This window comes from Drosophila teissieri, chromosome X (genome assembly GCF_016746235.2).
Source record: "Drosophila teissieri strain GT53w chromosome X, Prin_Dtei_1.1, whole genome shotgun sequence".
Lineage (NCBI taxonomy): Eukaryota > Metazoa > Arthropoda > Insecta > Diptera > Drosophilidae > Drosophila > Drosophila teissieri.
Genome location: NC_053034.1, coordinates 7,047,649 through 7,063,128, shown reverse-complemented (window position 1 = coordinate 7,063,128; position 15,480 = coordinate 7,047,649). Strand labels below are relative to the sequence as shown.

General features: G+C 47.8%; 2 protein-coding genes across 7 annotated transcripts in view; both read left to right on the top strand.

Moving 5' to 3' along the window:
* Positions 1–8,545, top strand: part of LOC122624661 — a 57,391-nt gene extending 48,846 nt beyond the window's left edge. For all 6 annotated transcript variants that reach the window (XM_043804324.1, XM_043804323.1, XM_043804322.1 and 3 more), the window contains 4 exons: positions 2,267–5,465; positions 5,538–5,674; positions 5,732–6,482; positions 6,545–8,545. In XM_043804324.1, coding sequence (XP_043660259.1) covers positions 2,267–5,465; positions 5,538–5,674; positions 5,732–6,482; positions 6,545–8,492 — 6,035 coding nt within the window. In that variant the 3' untranslated portion in view covers positions 8,493–8,545. The remainder of the gene's footprint in view (positions 1–2,266; positions 5,466–5,537; positions 5,675–5,731; positions 6,483–6,544) is intronic.
* On the top strand, positions 8,511–10,209 carry LOC122624093 (ataxin-8-like; the record flags this gene model as incomplete). The annotated part of the gene is made up of 1 exon (XM_043803532.1): positions 8,511–10,209. A coding segment is annotated over one exon (414 nt), but the record flags the coding sequence as incomplete, so codon positions are not given.
* Positions 10,210–15,480: the final 5,271 nt, after the last annotated feature.

The following is a 15,480-nucleotide window of genomic DNA, read 5'->3' as shown; positions in this document are numbered from 1 at the left end:
TGAAAAGCCAGGTTTGCTTCTGCACTCGTTGCTCCTTTTTTTTCGTTTTTGGTTTTTTTTTCACGTTCTGGGGACTCTGAGCCCCCAATGTCGACCAATTGCCTTTTTATTAATTAATTTATTTGGTCTTGCCGTTGTTTTATTGCCGTTGTCGTTGCCGGCGTCGTTGTGGCATGTGCCCCACATGCTCGCGTCCTGCATGAACTTCAGTTCGTTTTCATTTCGAATATTATTTTTATTCCGATGTGGCACCTTGTCCTTGCAACATATATGTTTGTATATATATATATATGTATGTATGTGGGTCGTTTTCATATCTATCAATGCTACATTAAACAAATATTTATTCCCAACAAAAAAACCAAAAAACTGTTCGTAGTTTCAACTTGATGGCAATGAACAAAGTAGTTGGAAATCCATAGAGAGTATCTTTGGGTCACCCATTTATTTGTTTTCATTTTTATTTACAACACGTTTGCTTTTGTTTTTGTTTTTGTTTTGTGTTTTTATTTTTTGTGGGTTGGCCGCTATTTGTTGATCAATTTCTGGTTTGTTGTTGCTGTTGCTGTTATTAATATTAAATATTTATTTTGTGATTTTTATTTAATTTGCAATCCATAATTGCAATGTGATTGAGCTTTTCCAGCGCAGTTGAAAAAGTGTTACATTTTTTTTGGTGTGGCTTTTAAATGGCAGGCCAGTTAACTGATCCACCTGTTCTGCACCCACCCCCCCGCGCATCCCGCCTCCCCCCGCCCCCCGCTTAACAATCAAAATTAAAATGAGTGGCTTATTAAAATTTTAACGCTCAAAAAGCATTTTACTCATCAGTGCTTTTTTTTCTCCTTTTTTTTTGCTTCCTTTGCTCGGACAACGTGGAAAGTTGGGTGGAGGGGGTGGCGTGGGGGGCGTGGGGGGCTTGGGTGGGTGGCAGGGGGGGCAAAATGTGGGGTGAAGGCTACTTTGATGTATTTTCATATTCCACCGAGACCCGCGAAATACGCAGGCTGGAGAAAGTGCAGAGGCTTGATGGGGAGAGGGGAGGAGGGAAGAAAGTAGACTGCTGCCGCCACAAGGACGAAAAGGACTCTGCTCCCTCTCCCTCTCTCTCTCTCTCTCTCTCGCTCTCTCTCACTCTCTCTGTTTGGTCAGCATTCAGTCTATCTGACATTTAAAACGCTGATTGATTTTACTTGCAATTATTCTTTATTTCACCTCCCCCCGCATTTCATCATCTCATCTCCTTAACTCCTCTTCTCCTTATCTCCTCATCTCCTTAACTCCTCATCTCCTCTTCTGCTGCCTCGCTTCATTTTAATTACATTGATTTTGGTTAAATGCCGCAATTGTGTGCTTGCCGCCCGTTGCCTCTATTTGCACATCATTAAAATTTGAAAATTATTAAAGTGGCAAAACAAAAACTAAGACAAACACAAATTTTGCCACCGAATCGCGATTTTCACTGGGTGCTGGTGGTGGTGGGTTGGTTTTTCCCAGTTGGGATGCTAGGTGGATGCTCTTCTGCGATAATCCATTTGATGAGAAAGTTTCCACTTTGCCTTGAATTTCGATTGAATGGCATTGCATTTAATCTTTAGGACAAATACAAGTAATAAACTTGAGTTGGAGAAGAGAAACTATGGCAATATATTCAAAAATATTTGAAATATATTACTAACTGCAGATCCATTTCGCTCTAGTCACTCTGGCATTTATTGCCATCCAACCTGCCATCCTTCCATCCTTCCATCCATCCATTTGGCAATCTTCCCGTGGCGCTTCCTTGTTGCCTCGCTTCTCCCATCGAGGAAAACTGAAGGGTGGGTGGTGGCAGGCGTTTTAAAATATTCAATTGGCTGCTGCTCATTATTTGTTAAGTGGCTTAATGAAAGCGCTTCCCCTCCCCCTCTGTTATCCTTGCCAGCAGGACCTCCCTTCTTCTTCCTGACCAGTCGCTTTAATTAAATCGCATTTTTTAATGTGTTTGCATAACTTTTTGCCTACACTCTACAAATATTTCGCAACGCTTTAGCTTTATGGGCGCATAAAATGGCATTAGGCATTTAAATTCATCAAGGGATGAAAAGCTGATGAATTGTTGTGGCATCAAAAAGGCAAATGCTATGTCGTACTTTGGTTTTTCAATGTTTAGATTTAGAAACTTATCTTCGGGATAGTTGAAAGCTGAAACAAACTGAAATTACACTTTCTTTCGCCGCGTGTAGCCATTCACTAACCTGAGCAACTCATTTCTCTCTCTTTGCAGACAAACTGGCCAGCTGCTTTGTGTGCAAGGCGGAGGCGTGTCCACGCACCCGCCCACTCAAGAAGGGGCGTGGCCAGCAGTACGGCATTCCGGACGAGACGATTCCGGCGGGCGCACGGGTCTGCAACAGCTGCCAATGCAAGTCGGTGCGCAGCCGCTATCCCAACTGTCCGCTGCCCACGTGCCCCAATCCCAAGGATCGGGCGCAGCGCCTGCGGAACATTCCCTCCCGTCTCTTCGAGCTGGCGCCCGAGCTGCGCGACCCGGTGATGGCCGAGTTCCAGATACCGCCGCACGCCACCCGCTGCTGCTCGGCCTGCCTCATGCGCATCCGCCGCAAGCTGGACCCGCAGCTGAATCTCACCGATGGCTCCAGCGGCGGCGCGGGCAGCGGCAGTGGCGGCGACGAGACGGACGTCAGCACCTCGTCGTGCGATGAACGCGAGCCGGGCGGCTCCGACACCGCCTCCGTCGACAGTCCCGAGAATCTGCAGCGCCACAAGTCCCTCACGTTGGTCAAACAGCAGCAGCAGCAACAGCAGCAGCATCAGCAACAGCAGCAGCAGCACCAACAGCAGCTATCGCAGCCACAACCACCGCCAGCACCGCAGCAGAAGGGCTCCTCGTCGAGTGGGCGTGGTGGAGATCAGGGCACGCCACTGATTATCACCCCGACACGAATGGGCAGCAAGGCGGGATCGGGCGTGGCCGCCCAGTCGGCGGGCGACAATGATCGCCTGCTGCCGCCCGCCGCTGGCCAGGCGCCCAAGAAGCAGAAGACCAGCGAGGAGTACGACTCCTCCGCCACGGAAACGGCGGATGAGGAGAACGAGAACTCGCCGGCCAATCGCCAGAGTCCCAAGGTGCTGTTCCACGGCCATGGACACGGCCATGGCGGCGGTCACCCCAATAATGTCGCAGGCCTTCAGCCGCCGGCGGGCAATATGGTAGCTGGTGGTGTCCAAGCGGGAGGAGCACCGGGTCAGCAGGTCAACGGACCCATGGCCATGCGGCGCGAGGCCGTCAACAATGTGCAGGATTGCGTGTTCTCGGTGATCGAGCGCTCGCTGAAGCACAAGGGGCCGCAGCCCAAGGGCGGCCAGGGTCAGCAGCAGGGTCAGGGTCAGGGACAAGGACAAGGACAGGGACAGGGCCAGGCTCCAGGACAAAGCCAGTCGCCATCCCAGCAGCAACAGCAGCAGCAGCAACAACAGCAGCAGCAACAGCAGCAGCAGCAGCAGCAATCTGCCAACAATCTGGAACGCAAGGAGCTGACCATCGTAAGGGAATACCGCCAGGACCCGGGAATTCTGAAGCAGCAGCAGCAGGTTGGCGGAGTACCGCCCACCTCGGGCGCCGGCAGCCTGCCGCATGGCACCTCCGTACAGAAGCTACCCTCCCGACCGGCTGCAGTGGCACCTCCGCCACCGGCTCATCCACTCACGCCCACCAGCACAGGATGCGCCGGCGGCGGCAGTGGCAGCAACAACGGAACCAGCGACAGTCTGGCCACCTTGTCGGTGGTGAACACGCACATGGGCGTGGTGGCACAGCTGGGTCATCCGGCGCTAATGGCGCACGCCAGTTCCGCTGGCGGTGTCGGTGTGGACAAGGCCACCATAACGCCGGTGGTCAAGGGCGCCAGCGGATCGTCGAAGAGCGGCGGTACGTCCAGCCACTCGACGCCCACGCCGCCGGAGACCATCATCTACAATGTGCCAGCGGCGCATCCGCAACGCGGCATTCCGCCGCCGCCGTCGCAGCACTCGGTGCATCCAGCACATCCTGCCCATCCGTCGCATACACAGCATCCGGCCCATCCGCAGCATCCGTCGCATGGCCAGCATCCGCAGCTGCAGGTGCCGGAGCCGGAGCCGCAAACCCTCGACCTGAGCATCAAGAAGCCGCCGCGCGATGGCCACTCACCGCACACGGGAGCCGGTGGCTCTGGCTCCGGATCGGGCGGACCATCGTCCTCCTCCGCGGACCGACATCACGGCCCACCGCCGCCGACCATGTCGATGAAGCACATTGTGCGCTCTGGCGGCATGTATCGCGGCGACACCGTCACCGTTCCTTCGCTGGCCGCTCCCAGTTCGTATCTGTATCCCACACCGCCGCACGGCGTGCTCAAGGCCACCGGCGGCGTGGGCGTGGTGCCCGGCGTGCTGCCCGGTGTGCCTGCCGGCGCACTGTATCTGCAACCATTGCCCGTGCCCGTGCCCATTTCCATTTCCGGGCAGGGCCAGCTGCCGCCGAGAGCTGGCCAACCGCCGCCGGCACAGCCGCCATCCGGCGGCCGGGGTGTGGCCAAGGCGCCACCCAAGCTGAGTCCCCAGCAGGCCCACCATCTGCATCCCAGCCACGGCCACTCGCCGTCGCAGCAGCAGCAGCAACAACAGCAGCAACAGCAACAACAGGCGGCTGCAGCAGCAGCAGCAGCACAACAGCAACTGCTGGTGAAGAGCGGCTCGATCACGCATGGAACACCGGCGAACAGCGCCCAGCAGCAGATAATCGTGCATGCACCAGCGACTGGAGCGTCGGCCCCCTCCTCCCTGCTGAGTCCCAAGTTCGAGGGTCTGGTCAGGCAGACGACGCCGGAGGGCGTGGGCTCGGTGGGAGGACCTGGAGGTGGACCAGGTGGACCAGGTGGCAAGCATGGTTCGATAACGCAGGGCACACCGCTGCACATGCCGCCGCATCACCTGGAAACGAAGCGGCCGTACGAGAGCTACTACAAGAGCTCCCAGCGCCACAGTCCCGCCCAACAACCGGGTGGCAATCAGCAGTTGCCGCCGCCGCCGCAGCAATCGTCGCCGCAGGCGCCACCGCCCCAGGGCTATGGTGTGGGCGTGAGCTCCCCCTACGCACGGTCGCCGTTCGGCGGCGTGGTGGAGCAGCCGCAGGTGCTGAGCACGCGCCAAATCGTGATGCACGACTACATCACCTCGCAGCAGATGCAGGGACAGCAGCAGCAGCAGCAGCAACAGCAGCAGCAGCAGCAACAGCGCAACATGTCGCGCGGCAGCAGTGCCAGCGGCGGTGGAGGCGGCGGTGGCTCCGACAAGGAGTCGCCCTCGCCGCGCAACAGTGTGGGCAGTGCCAGTGGCTTTGCCTACGGCGGCGACAAGGAATCGGCGCCCCGTGGCCGACCGGAGTACTCCAGTCGTGCCTCGCCAGCCGATCATGCCAATAGGTGAGTGGGAAACGGGAATGCTTATACCCTGTAAGTTGTTACTTATACATGTACCATCCATTTTGAATTCAGCACACCGAGTCCGCATCGCACGCCGCCGCCGCAGCGACAAGGCGTCATCCAGCGGCACAACACGGGCTCCAAGCCACCATCGCCGGCTGCTCCGCCGCCGAGCAGGATGCACATGCCGCCGTATCAATATGCGCCAAGTAAGTGCCTCTCAAATCAGCCAATCCTGCACAGAAACTCATACACAAATGTCGCAGGTGGTCACGATGCATTGGCCTCGTTTGTGGACGTGGCCGTGCAGCAGCCGCAGTTGCCGGTGCCGTCGCAGAAGGATGACAAATCGCCGGGTGCCGCACCGCCGCCGGGACAAGTGCCCGGACCCGGTGCTGGCCCACCACTTGGACCCTCCCCGCTGCCGCCACACGCTGTGGTCGGCGTTGCCCAGCCACCGCCGCCGACCGCTCACCACGATCAGCGGTATCGCGACCTAACGCTGCACCATCATCATCACACCCTGGTGCAGCAGCAGATTGCGCAGCAACAGCACTACCGCAGCCTCAATGTGGCCGCCCAGGTGGACATGCAGCGGCACATGGATCAGGCGAAGCGTGTGCTGCGCCATCACCAGGCCCAGCAGCAGCACCAGGCCCAGCAGCAGCACAACCATGCGCTCGAGCGCGACCGGGAGATCCAGGAGCGGATGCGCGAACGGGATCGTGAGCGGGAGAGGGAGCGCGAGCGTGAGCGCGACCGCGAGCAGCGGGAACGGGAGCGGGAACGAGAACGCGAGCGTGAACGAGAGCGCGAGCGACGCGAACAGGATCGAGAGCGGCGTGTGGTGGCCGAGGAGCGGGAGCGCGACAGCAGACGCATGGAGCGCATGTTTGCCGGCAATGTGGTCGCCGCATCAGGTGGCGCCGGCGGCGGAGGACCACCGCCCGGCCAGTTTCTGCGGGCTTCGGTTCCGGAGACTGGGCCACCGCGCTCCATCCCAGATCGCGAACGGGAGTAAGTATTAACCATAGAAACTAACTATTAATGAAACTAATCATAACCACCCTGCTACACAGGTACTATCGTCAGGCACATGGCGGTCCACCTCCGGAGGATGCGCCCGGGCAACTGAGCGCCCAGAGTCTGATCGACGCCATCATCAAGCATGAGATCAATCGCTCCAACGATGCCACCGCCGTTCCGAATCGCGAGTTTCCGCGCCCATCCTTCGTGCATGCCCCATTGCCACCGCGTGGATCCGGTTCGGGCGGCGGCACCGGCACCCGATCCTCGCCAGCCAATGTGCTCCATCCGATGTACCTGCGCGATCTGCGCCAGCCGCTCGAGGGCGGAGCGGGCTCACTGCTGACGGCGGAGAACAATGGCAAGCCGAGCTCGTCGGGATCGCCCAGTGTGATCAACATTGATTTGGATCAGGAGCGCATTTCAGCGGCAGCCGCAGCAGTTGCCCAACAGCAGCAGCAGCAACAGCAGCAGCAAGCGCCGCCTCCGTCGCAATCGTCGCAGTCCAGATCCGTGCACGGCCAACTGAGGACTCCGACCTCGCAGGCTGGCGGATCAGCGCCCAGTCCGCAGCAGATCCATACGAAGAGCATAACCTTTGGGGAACTAACCGATTCGATTATCACCAATGACTACGGCACCAATCCGCATCTGCGGCCCACGCCACCGTTTATGACCTATCTGCAGGAGACGCAGTCCATCCTGCCGCCGGATCGCTGGAAGCAGAACCGTCGCATGCAACAGAAGGCGGAGGAGGCGAAGCACCATTCCCAGCAGCAGCAGCAGCATCAGCAGCAACATCACGCCCAGCAGCAGCAGCAGCAACACCATGCCCCGCAACATCATCCCCAGATGCCGGGCACTGGCTCTGGCTCGGCACCAGGTGGTGGAGCTGGTCAGGGCGGTGCAGCCGGCGGTCCGGGCAGCGGAGGAGGCAGTGGCGCCGGCAGAGCCAGCACGCCTGGCGAGGATGGACGCAACATTATCCGCATGCCCCAGGCGGTGAGTCCGCGAAAATTCAACCACGAGTTGATGCTGCACCATGTGATGGGCACGGCGGGAGCGGGCGGTGAAGCCGGCCAGTTCTTCCTGCCCAGCCGTGTCGTGCTGCCCGAGCAGCGGGGCACGCCCAGCGGCGCTGGCGGAGCACCTGGCGCCGGTGGACCGGGTGGACCCGGAGGCGGTGCCACCACCATTGACAACTATGTGAAGACCCGCATCGCTGAGGTGATGCGCGACGACATTGGCTATGGCAAGAACCGCACTGTGGAGGTGCGCACCGATGACGAAGTAACCGCCGATATGGTTGCCCACTCGCACGCCGCCGTCCACGCTGCACATGTGGCGCACGCGGCCCATGTCGCCCATGCCGCTGCCCTGGAGCTGCAGCACAGAAGCAAGGAGCCGCCGCCGCCAGAGATAAGTGTGTCACGCAAGACGCCCAACCAGTACGAGGTGGTAGATGCCAGTGGACGGCGCTCAGCCGGCAGTGGTTCCGTTTCGGTCTCCGTTTCGGGTGCCAATAGCCACCATTCGCCGTATCACCCACCGGCGGCATACGCCCCCAGCACCTACTTCCCCTACAGCGCCCTCAACGTGCCCAGCGCTGCCGGTGGCTTGCCGCCGCACCAGCCGTTGCAGCTAGCCCACCAGGCGGTGGCGCCACCCGGTGCCTTTGCCAAGGCCAAGGCGGCGCATGCCCTCAGTGAACTGGGCGCAGTCGGCGGCGGGGTGTCCTTGGTGGTGGGCGGCGGCTCGGGCGGAATCGCTGGCGGACCAGGTGGTGTCTCGGTCGGCGGCGGTGGTGGACCCGGTGGCGGTGGACCCGGTGGTGGCGGACCAGGTGGCGGTGGCGGCGGACCAGGTGGCGGTGGTGGTGGCGTTCACAATTCCAGTTCATCGCAAGCATCCGCTGCGGTGGCCGCGGCCGTTGCAGCGGCGGCCAGTGAATCGAAGCCGCTGCTGTTGTCCAAGTACGATGCCCTCAGCGACGAAGATTAGTTGTGACTGCCGGCGTCGTCATCGGCGTCGGCGTCGCACCTGCGGCCAGCAACCATAGCAGTAGCAGCAGCACTACCGCCCGGCAGCAGCACGAGCGTGGTATACGGCTATCCTGGCTACCGGCGACACTCCCAGCATCAACAACAACAACAGCAGCAACAACAACAGCAGCAGCAGCAACAACAGCAGCAGCAGCAGCCACCGCATCCGCATCTTGTCCAGCAGCAGCAGCAGTCGCCGCATCGCCAGCAGCAGCAGCAGCTCTACCAGGCCACTGTGCTGCCACCTCCATTGCAGTCCCAGCAGCAGCAACTCCAGCAGCAGCAGCAGCAGCAACTCCACCAGCAGCAGAGGAGCCTCTACTATGCCAGCGAGCATTATCCGGGCGGCAGCGGAGGCAGCTCTGCTGGCGGCAATCCGGGCTACTATTGAAAGCAGCAGCAGCATATGTAGGTTTACTACTAAGCGTGAGCAAAATGAAACACCTTGAGTTGCGGGACAAGATGCGTGGGCTAGGCAAACGACATGTGTAAAAATGAAATAACAGATAAGAAAAAGGCTTTAACAACAACAAGAAGAATTAAATTAAGAGAAGGCAAATGATAGGCAGGAAATCGAGAGATAGGCAGAGATGTGGAGCAGTTGTGGAGGCAAAGTGGTGAGCAGACGGCTGGCAGACTTGACAACATCTAGATATAGTTTTGTCCAATGAAAATTAGTTCGACAATTTCAATTTCAAAAGTGCAAATAAACGAATGTGGATGCAGGAGAATGCAGACTTGTTTAAAACTTAAACCTAAACTAAATCGATTGTAAATTTGGCGCATCCAAGAAGACTTTTTCAAACGTGATTCAAAACATTTTGAAAGTAATTTAAAAACAGATCATTTGTAATTGTATATAAACAACAAAAATATTCTAAATCTAAGCAAAACGAATTCTGTTCATCCAACTGTTTGCCTCGCATCCTGAGGTATTACACACAAACACACACACACAACTCGATCGAAATCCGTGTCCTTTATGTCGCCCAAGTGTACTCGTCCCTATTCGTGTGGACGCGTGTGTCCTTGTCCTCGTTCTTAGTGTCATCGGTCGATGTTTCCTTCTGCTCCTCACACAGCTCCAGCTCCTCAGCACCCCGAGTCAGAATGTTATGAGAATGGTAGTGAGAACACTTTAGATGCATATATATATATATAAAACTAAAGATCACACCACACCACACCACACACACACATATATATATATACAATACACTATGAGTATAAGGAGTAAACAAAATAATAAAAACACACTGTTGGGCTGTTCTTAGAAAAAAAAAAACAAAAGAAAACAAAACAAAAGAAAACAAAAAACCTAAGCAAAAGAAAACAAGTAAACGAGAAACAAGTAAATATATATATATATTACCTATAGAACACTTTAATCATTATTTAAACGACTTTTTGTAAATTTCATAAAAAACTGCGCATAATTTTAATGAGCATCATTTAATCAATCTTATCAATACATTTACTACTACTATTATTCGTTTTTTTTTTTTATTCCTATTTTTATATGCAAGGCCTAATTTATGGAGCATGATTGTGTTTTATTCTCTTCTTAAGCAAGCGCTATTGAATTATGTACGTTTAATTGCTAAGCTAAAGAAAGTTTTGATGTAAGTAAATTTAAAGTAAGCCCAATACATAGAAATATATATGGGATATACATACGCATATTTTTTTATATAACACTTATGTCATACGAAACAGTTTTAGTGTTTAACTACTTTACTGTTCAATTCGTTTTTTAAACTTATTTTTTTTTACACGCAAACGCGAAACAAACGTGGGGAAACCAATTGAAAAACGTGAAAACAAAAAAAATTAATATTTTTAATACATAATGAAACTAAAAACGAAACAAAATCTATATAGTAAATATATATGAAGTAAACAACAAACGCTAAGACTTATTCAACAAAACAAAAAATTGTAAAATATTAAAAGATAAACGATACATATACACATATACATATATATGAATATATATATATATTTATATGTGTGTGTGTATGTAAAAGCTAACGACACAGATATTCGCAACCCAAATCCGGAATAGCGCGGAAACGGATACGGGAAACCCGAAACGCAACTCTGGCCGAGCGGCGCGCAGCAACGTTTTAGTTAAGAGCAGGAAGCGTATTTTTTTTTATAAATATATATATATATATATAAATTAAATTAAATGAAAACAAATTCTATATATACAGAAAATTTTACAAAATATATATATATATATATATATGATATATATGATAATAAATGTATGTAAAGCGGCAGCATAACAACTAATGGAATAAATCATAAACAGCGCCAGAGGTTCGAGCGGATGGATCGGAGTGGGGCGGTAGCGGCCGGGACCGGACGAACGGACACGCGGACAGACTCGCGGACGGACAGATGGACTCGAGGAGCCGCCAAGACAACGAAACAGCTGGCATCGCCGCCACTCCGATCGCCGCTGAATGATCCTCGATTGTGAGCACTTTCTACACATATAAATGAATATATATATATAAATGAATAATGTATGAATAACCGAATTTTATAGCTGGGCGAATTACAAAAACGCCGGCTGAATGGATGTAAAACAAAACAATGTGTATGCACAAGGCGTGCCCTGAAAATGATTTAAGCAAATCACATAAAAAAAAATGAAAACAAATTCAAATTCGCTATATTGAAGGACCTTTATTGTTTTGTTTTTCTCGTTTTTTTTTCTGTTGTATCAATTTCAAATCGATATAGTTGTATGGAAAACGCAAAAAACACACAAAAACAAAAAAAAACAGACAAACAAACAAAAATTACGAGTAAAGGCGGTTTTTGAGTGCATATTGATAACAATAAACACAAATTATGAATGCAGATAACGCGAGAGAGGAGCGAAAAGAAAAGTAAACAACCAATATTATGTGGAGTATATGCATATAATGTGCGCCGAGTCGCAGAGCTAGAGCTGATTATGATCGATACATGATAATGATGTTTAGCACTTAAGTTTTAGTTGTAACTTTATGCCTTAAGTTGTAAGCTTAAAAATAATAATATAAAATTAAATACAACATATTAAAAAGCAAACAAAACAAAATAAAAACAAATACAAAAAAAATAAAACAAAAGAAATGTATAACAAAATGTTCTTGTTTTTTTGTCTGTGCCTCAATGGGATACATGCTTGGCAGCTTATTGCTTTCAGATCATCAATAAAAATCATATTTTATAGCTAATATATTGGTTTTGTAAAGGAGGCGAACATAATTAGTAGCAGGTTTCTGTTGAGCAGGTTGTTCTGTTAAGCAGTTCAAAAATTGAAAATAAATTTTGGCCAAAAGGCGATTTTTCACATTTTCGCCATAAAATATTCAGTTTTTTTGCCACAACTTTCAAAATAATTGTCTGAATATGGAATGCCATAGGAGTAAAAAAATGTAATTTTTTTAACTTTCCGACCATTATTGGCCAAGTTATACAGAAAATACCAATCGTAAATATTGAATTTTTGCCGAAAGGCGTTTTTCTGTTTTTTGGCGAACTTTATTTTCACTATTTTTATCACTGCATTCGAAATAGTGGCCCAAATATGGAATGCCATACCTCGTTGAGCTCGTATTTTAATTTCCAATCGAACTGTGTTCAAAAATTGAAATTCTATTTTTTCACATTTTTTGCAAATTTTGATGATGGTACCCCTTACAAAAAATGCGAAAATTTGGCCAAAATTTATTTTGACAAAGTCGGTCCAAAAGTTAACTTTTTGGTTAGTATTGGTAATTAGGAGTAAAAAAATGTAATTTTTTTAACTTTCCGACCATTATTGGCCAAGTTATACAGAAAATACCAATTGTAAATATTGCATTTTTGCCGAAAATCGTTTTTCTGTTTTTTGGCGAACTTTATTTTCACTATTTTTATCACTGCATTCGAAATAGTGGCCCAAATATGGAATGCCATACCTCGTTGAGCTCGTATTTTAATTTCCAATCGAACTGTGTTCAAAAATTGAAATTCTATTTTTTCACATTTTTTGCAAATTTTGATGATGGTACCCCTTACAAAAAATGCGAAAATTTGGCCAAAAATTATTTTGACAAAGTCGGTCCAAAAGTTAACTTTTTGGTTGGTATTGGTAATTAGGAGTAAAAAAATGTAATTTTTTTAACTTTCCGACCATTAATGGCCAAGTTATACAGAAAATACCAATCGTAAATATTGCATTTTTGCCGAAAATCGTTTTTCTGTTTTTTGGCGAACTTTATTTTCACTATTTTTATCACTGCATTCGAAATAGTGGCCCAAATATGGAATGTTATACCTCGCTGAGCTCGTATTTTAATTTCCAATCGAACTGTGTTCAAAAATTGAAATTCTATTTTTTTCAAATTTTTTGCAAATTTTGATGATGGTACCCCTTACAAAAAATGCGAAAATTTGGCCAAAAATTATTTTGACAAAGTCGGTCCAAAAGTTAACTTTTTGGTTAGTATTGGTAATTAGGAGTAAAAAAGTGTAATTTTTTTTACTTTCCGACAATTTTTGGCCAAGTTATACAGAAAATACCAATCGTAAATATTGCATTTTTGCCGAAAATCGTTTTTCTGTTTTTTTGCGAACTTTAATTTCACTATTTTTATCACTGCATTCGAAATAGTGGCCCAAATATGGAATGTTGTAAATAATTATCAGTATTTTGTTCACAACATTCCGCAATCCTGTTGCTGCACATTAGCTGACCATGCACTTTTCGTTGCATACTTTTGGGCTGGTGGAAGATCAGGGATCAGCGGATCGTGAATTTCTTCGTTGCCTGCTTTCGAGGGCTGCTTGATTTTAAATTCGGCAAAGGTCACCTCCTGCCATTTCTGTTCGCCTGGTATCTGAGATCCAGAATCTCTCAATTTTCCCAACAAAACTCGGATCAAATGTCTGATTTTCGCATTTTTGTATTATCTCGTAAAACTAGAAACAACCAGAAGACAGGGTATTAAAGTAAGTGTGTATTTTATTCAAATTTCGGAAGTCGTTGGCCAGATAAAGGAAATCAGTGTTTTATCGCGGAACACAGAGTGCTAAAGTAGCGGCACAGAAGCGAAGAAGCCAAACGAGAAAGCTTTTTCATGGTGCCCCGGGACCAGAAAACCCAACGTAACCAAAAATCGAGCCCAGCCGCGCTGAACCAACGCCACGTCGACTGTGCGGATAGGAGTGAGATTAGTGATAACCTCTGTTATCGGGAGCTTGTGTTAGTGTGCGTAGTAATTATGATTGAAATGAAAACGAGAGGCAGTTTGTTTTTATTTTTCATTTATTTTGTAACGCTTGTTGTTTAAAGCTATTTAACTTAAAATTTGCCATAAACTAAATTTTATTCATTTTAATTTACTATATAAAAATACGCACAAAAGTGTTGCAATGGAAGCATAAATAGGCATGTTTCAGCATTAACAAAATTCATGTACAGATTGTGTTCATTTCTTAGTTGTTTTGTCTTTTTCGTTGTTGTTTTTATGTATGTATTTATTTATTTTTTTTTTGTTTTGATTTTGCATTTGTTGTTGCCAAGGCGGATATCAATGAAAAAAATTATGGTATATGGTTATATAAATAACGAACAAAATATATATATATATATATAAATAGTGTATAATTCAACTGGCATTACATTTCTTGTTCTCCTTTGTTTATCGATCATTCAAGAGTACCACATTATAGTTTAGTGTTTACTTATCATTTTTCTTAGAAGGAAGACGACTTGGATAAGTGTTAAGAGTAGGTTTTCATTTCGATTAGACCACACTTGCTTCATGCGGGGCACGGATTTAGTTTAGTTTAGTTTTATTTAGTTTTTCTTTGTTTGTTGTACAAAGGGAAGAACGCGTTAAAAGAAATTAGAATAATAATCATCATGATGATAACCAAAGCTCAGGTCTAAGTTAGGGTTTTTAAAAATTAAATGGAGCAAAAAAACAGTATAGTATATAAGTATATTAAATATAGGTATTATAGTAAACCTTTGCACGCTGCCGTAACTTTCCATTCTGATCAATTCCGATTCCAATGCGTATCGGAGTACAAACAAAAACAAATGTTTTTGGGATGGGAAGTAAAATCAAAGTAAATCGAAAGTATAATAAAATAGACTTTAATATAATAATAATAAATAATTAATATGCCTTTTGCACTCTGTCTCTGCGTTTCCTTTTCCATTTCCACAAGACTATACATAATTTGTGTGTTTGTGTGTATTTAATTTATACATAATATTAACGATAAGGCACTTTGAGAATTATTTACCCCCCTCGCGCGCGGTGCACACAGATTGATAAACACGCGTGGAATTTGCTCTTTCCTCGGCCGTTTTTTTTGTTTAAGTCATGCTTAAATTTTTTGTTGCTGTTGGTCGTTATGTAACTTTAATACGCCGAGTGAAAGAGTTAATAATAAATAGGAGTAATTAAATATTTGATTTAGTTTGATTTGAATTGCAATTCAGCAATTTTGTTGATATAAATTACTTTCACAAAAAAAAGGTCGCTGTATACAGGTTACAGTTTACATATTTATACATATAAATTTGAATAGGGCAAAAAGTGTGTACAAAAATAATTTAAATATTTCTATTAAGTTTCTATTTTGTTTGCTCAGTTTAGTTGGTTTTAAATTTCTAACACTGTACTCAGTTTGCTTTTTGCTTTTCGTTTTTTTTTTCCTTTTTCCCTTTCCGGCCTTTTATAAATCGCTTTTTCTTACATTTTTTCCGACACATTCAAAGATCGACATTCGGATGGTTTTCCCTACATAAATATTTTAAATAGGCTTTTTTTGTTAAGGTTTTCCTTTGTTTTTTTCCGTTTTTATTACATATGCATGTACTTCATTATCATCGACGTAAGCATAATTATAATATGGTTTTATATAAGTTGTATATAAATTAAGGGTCT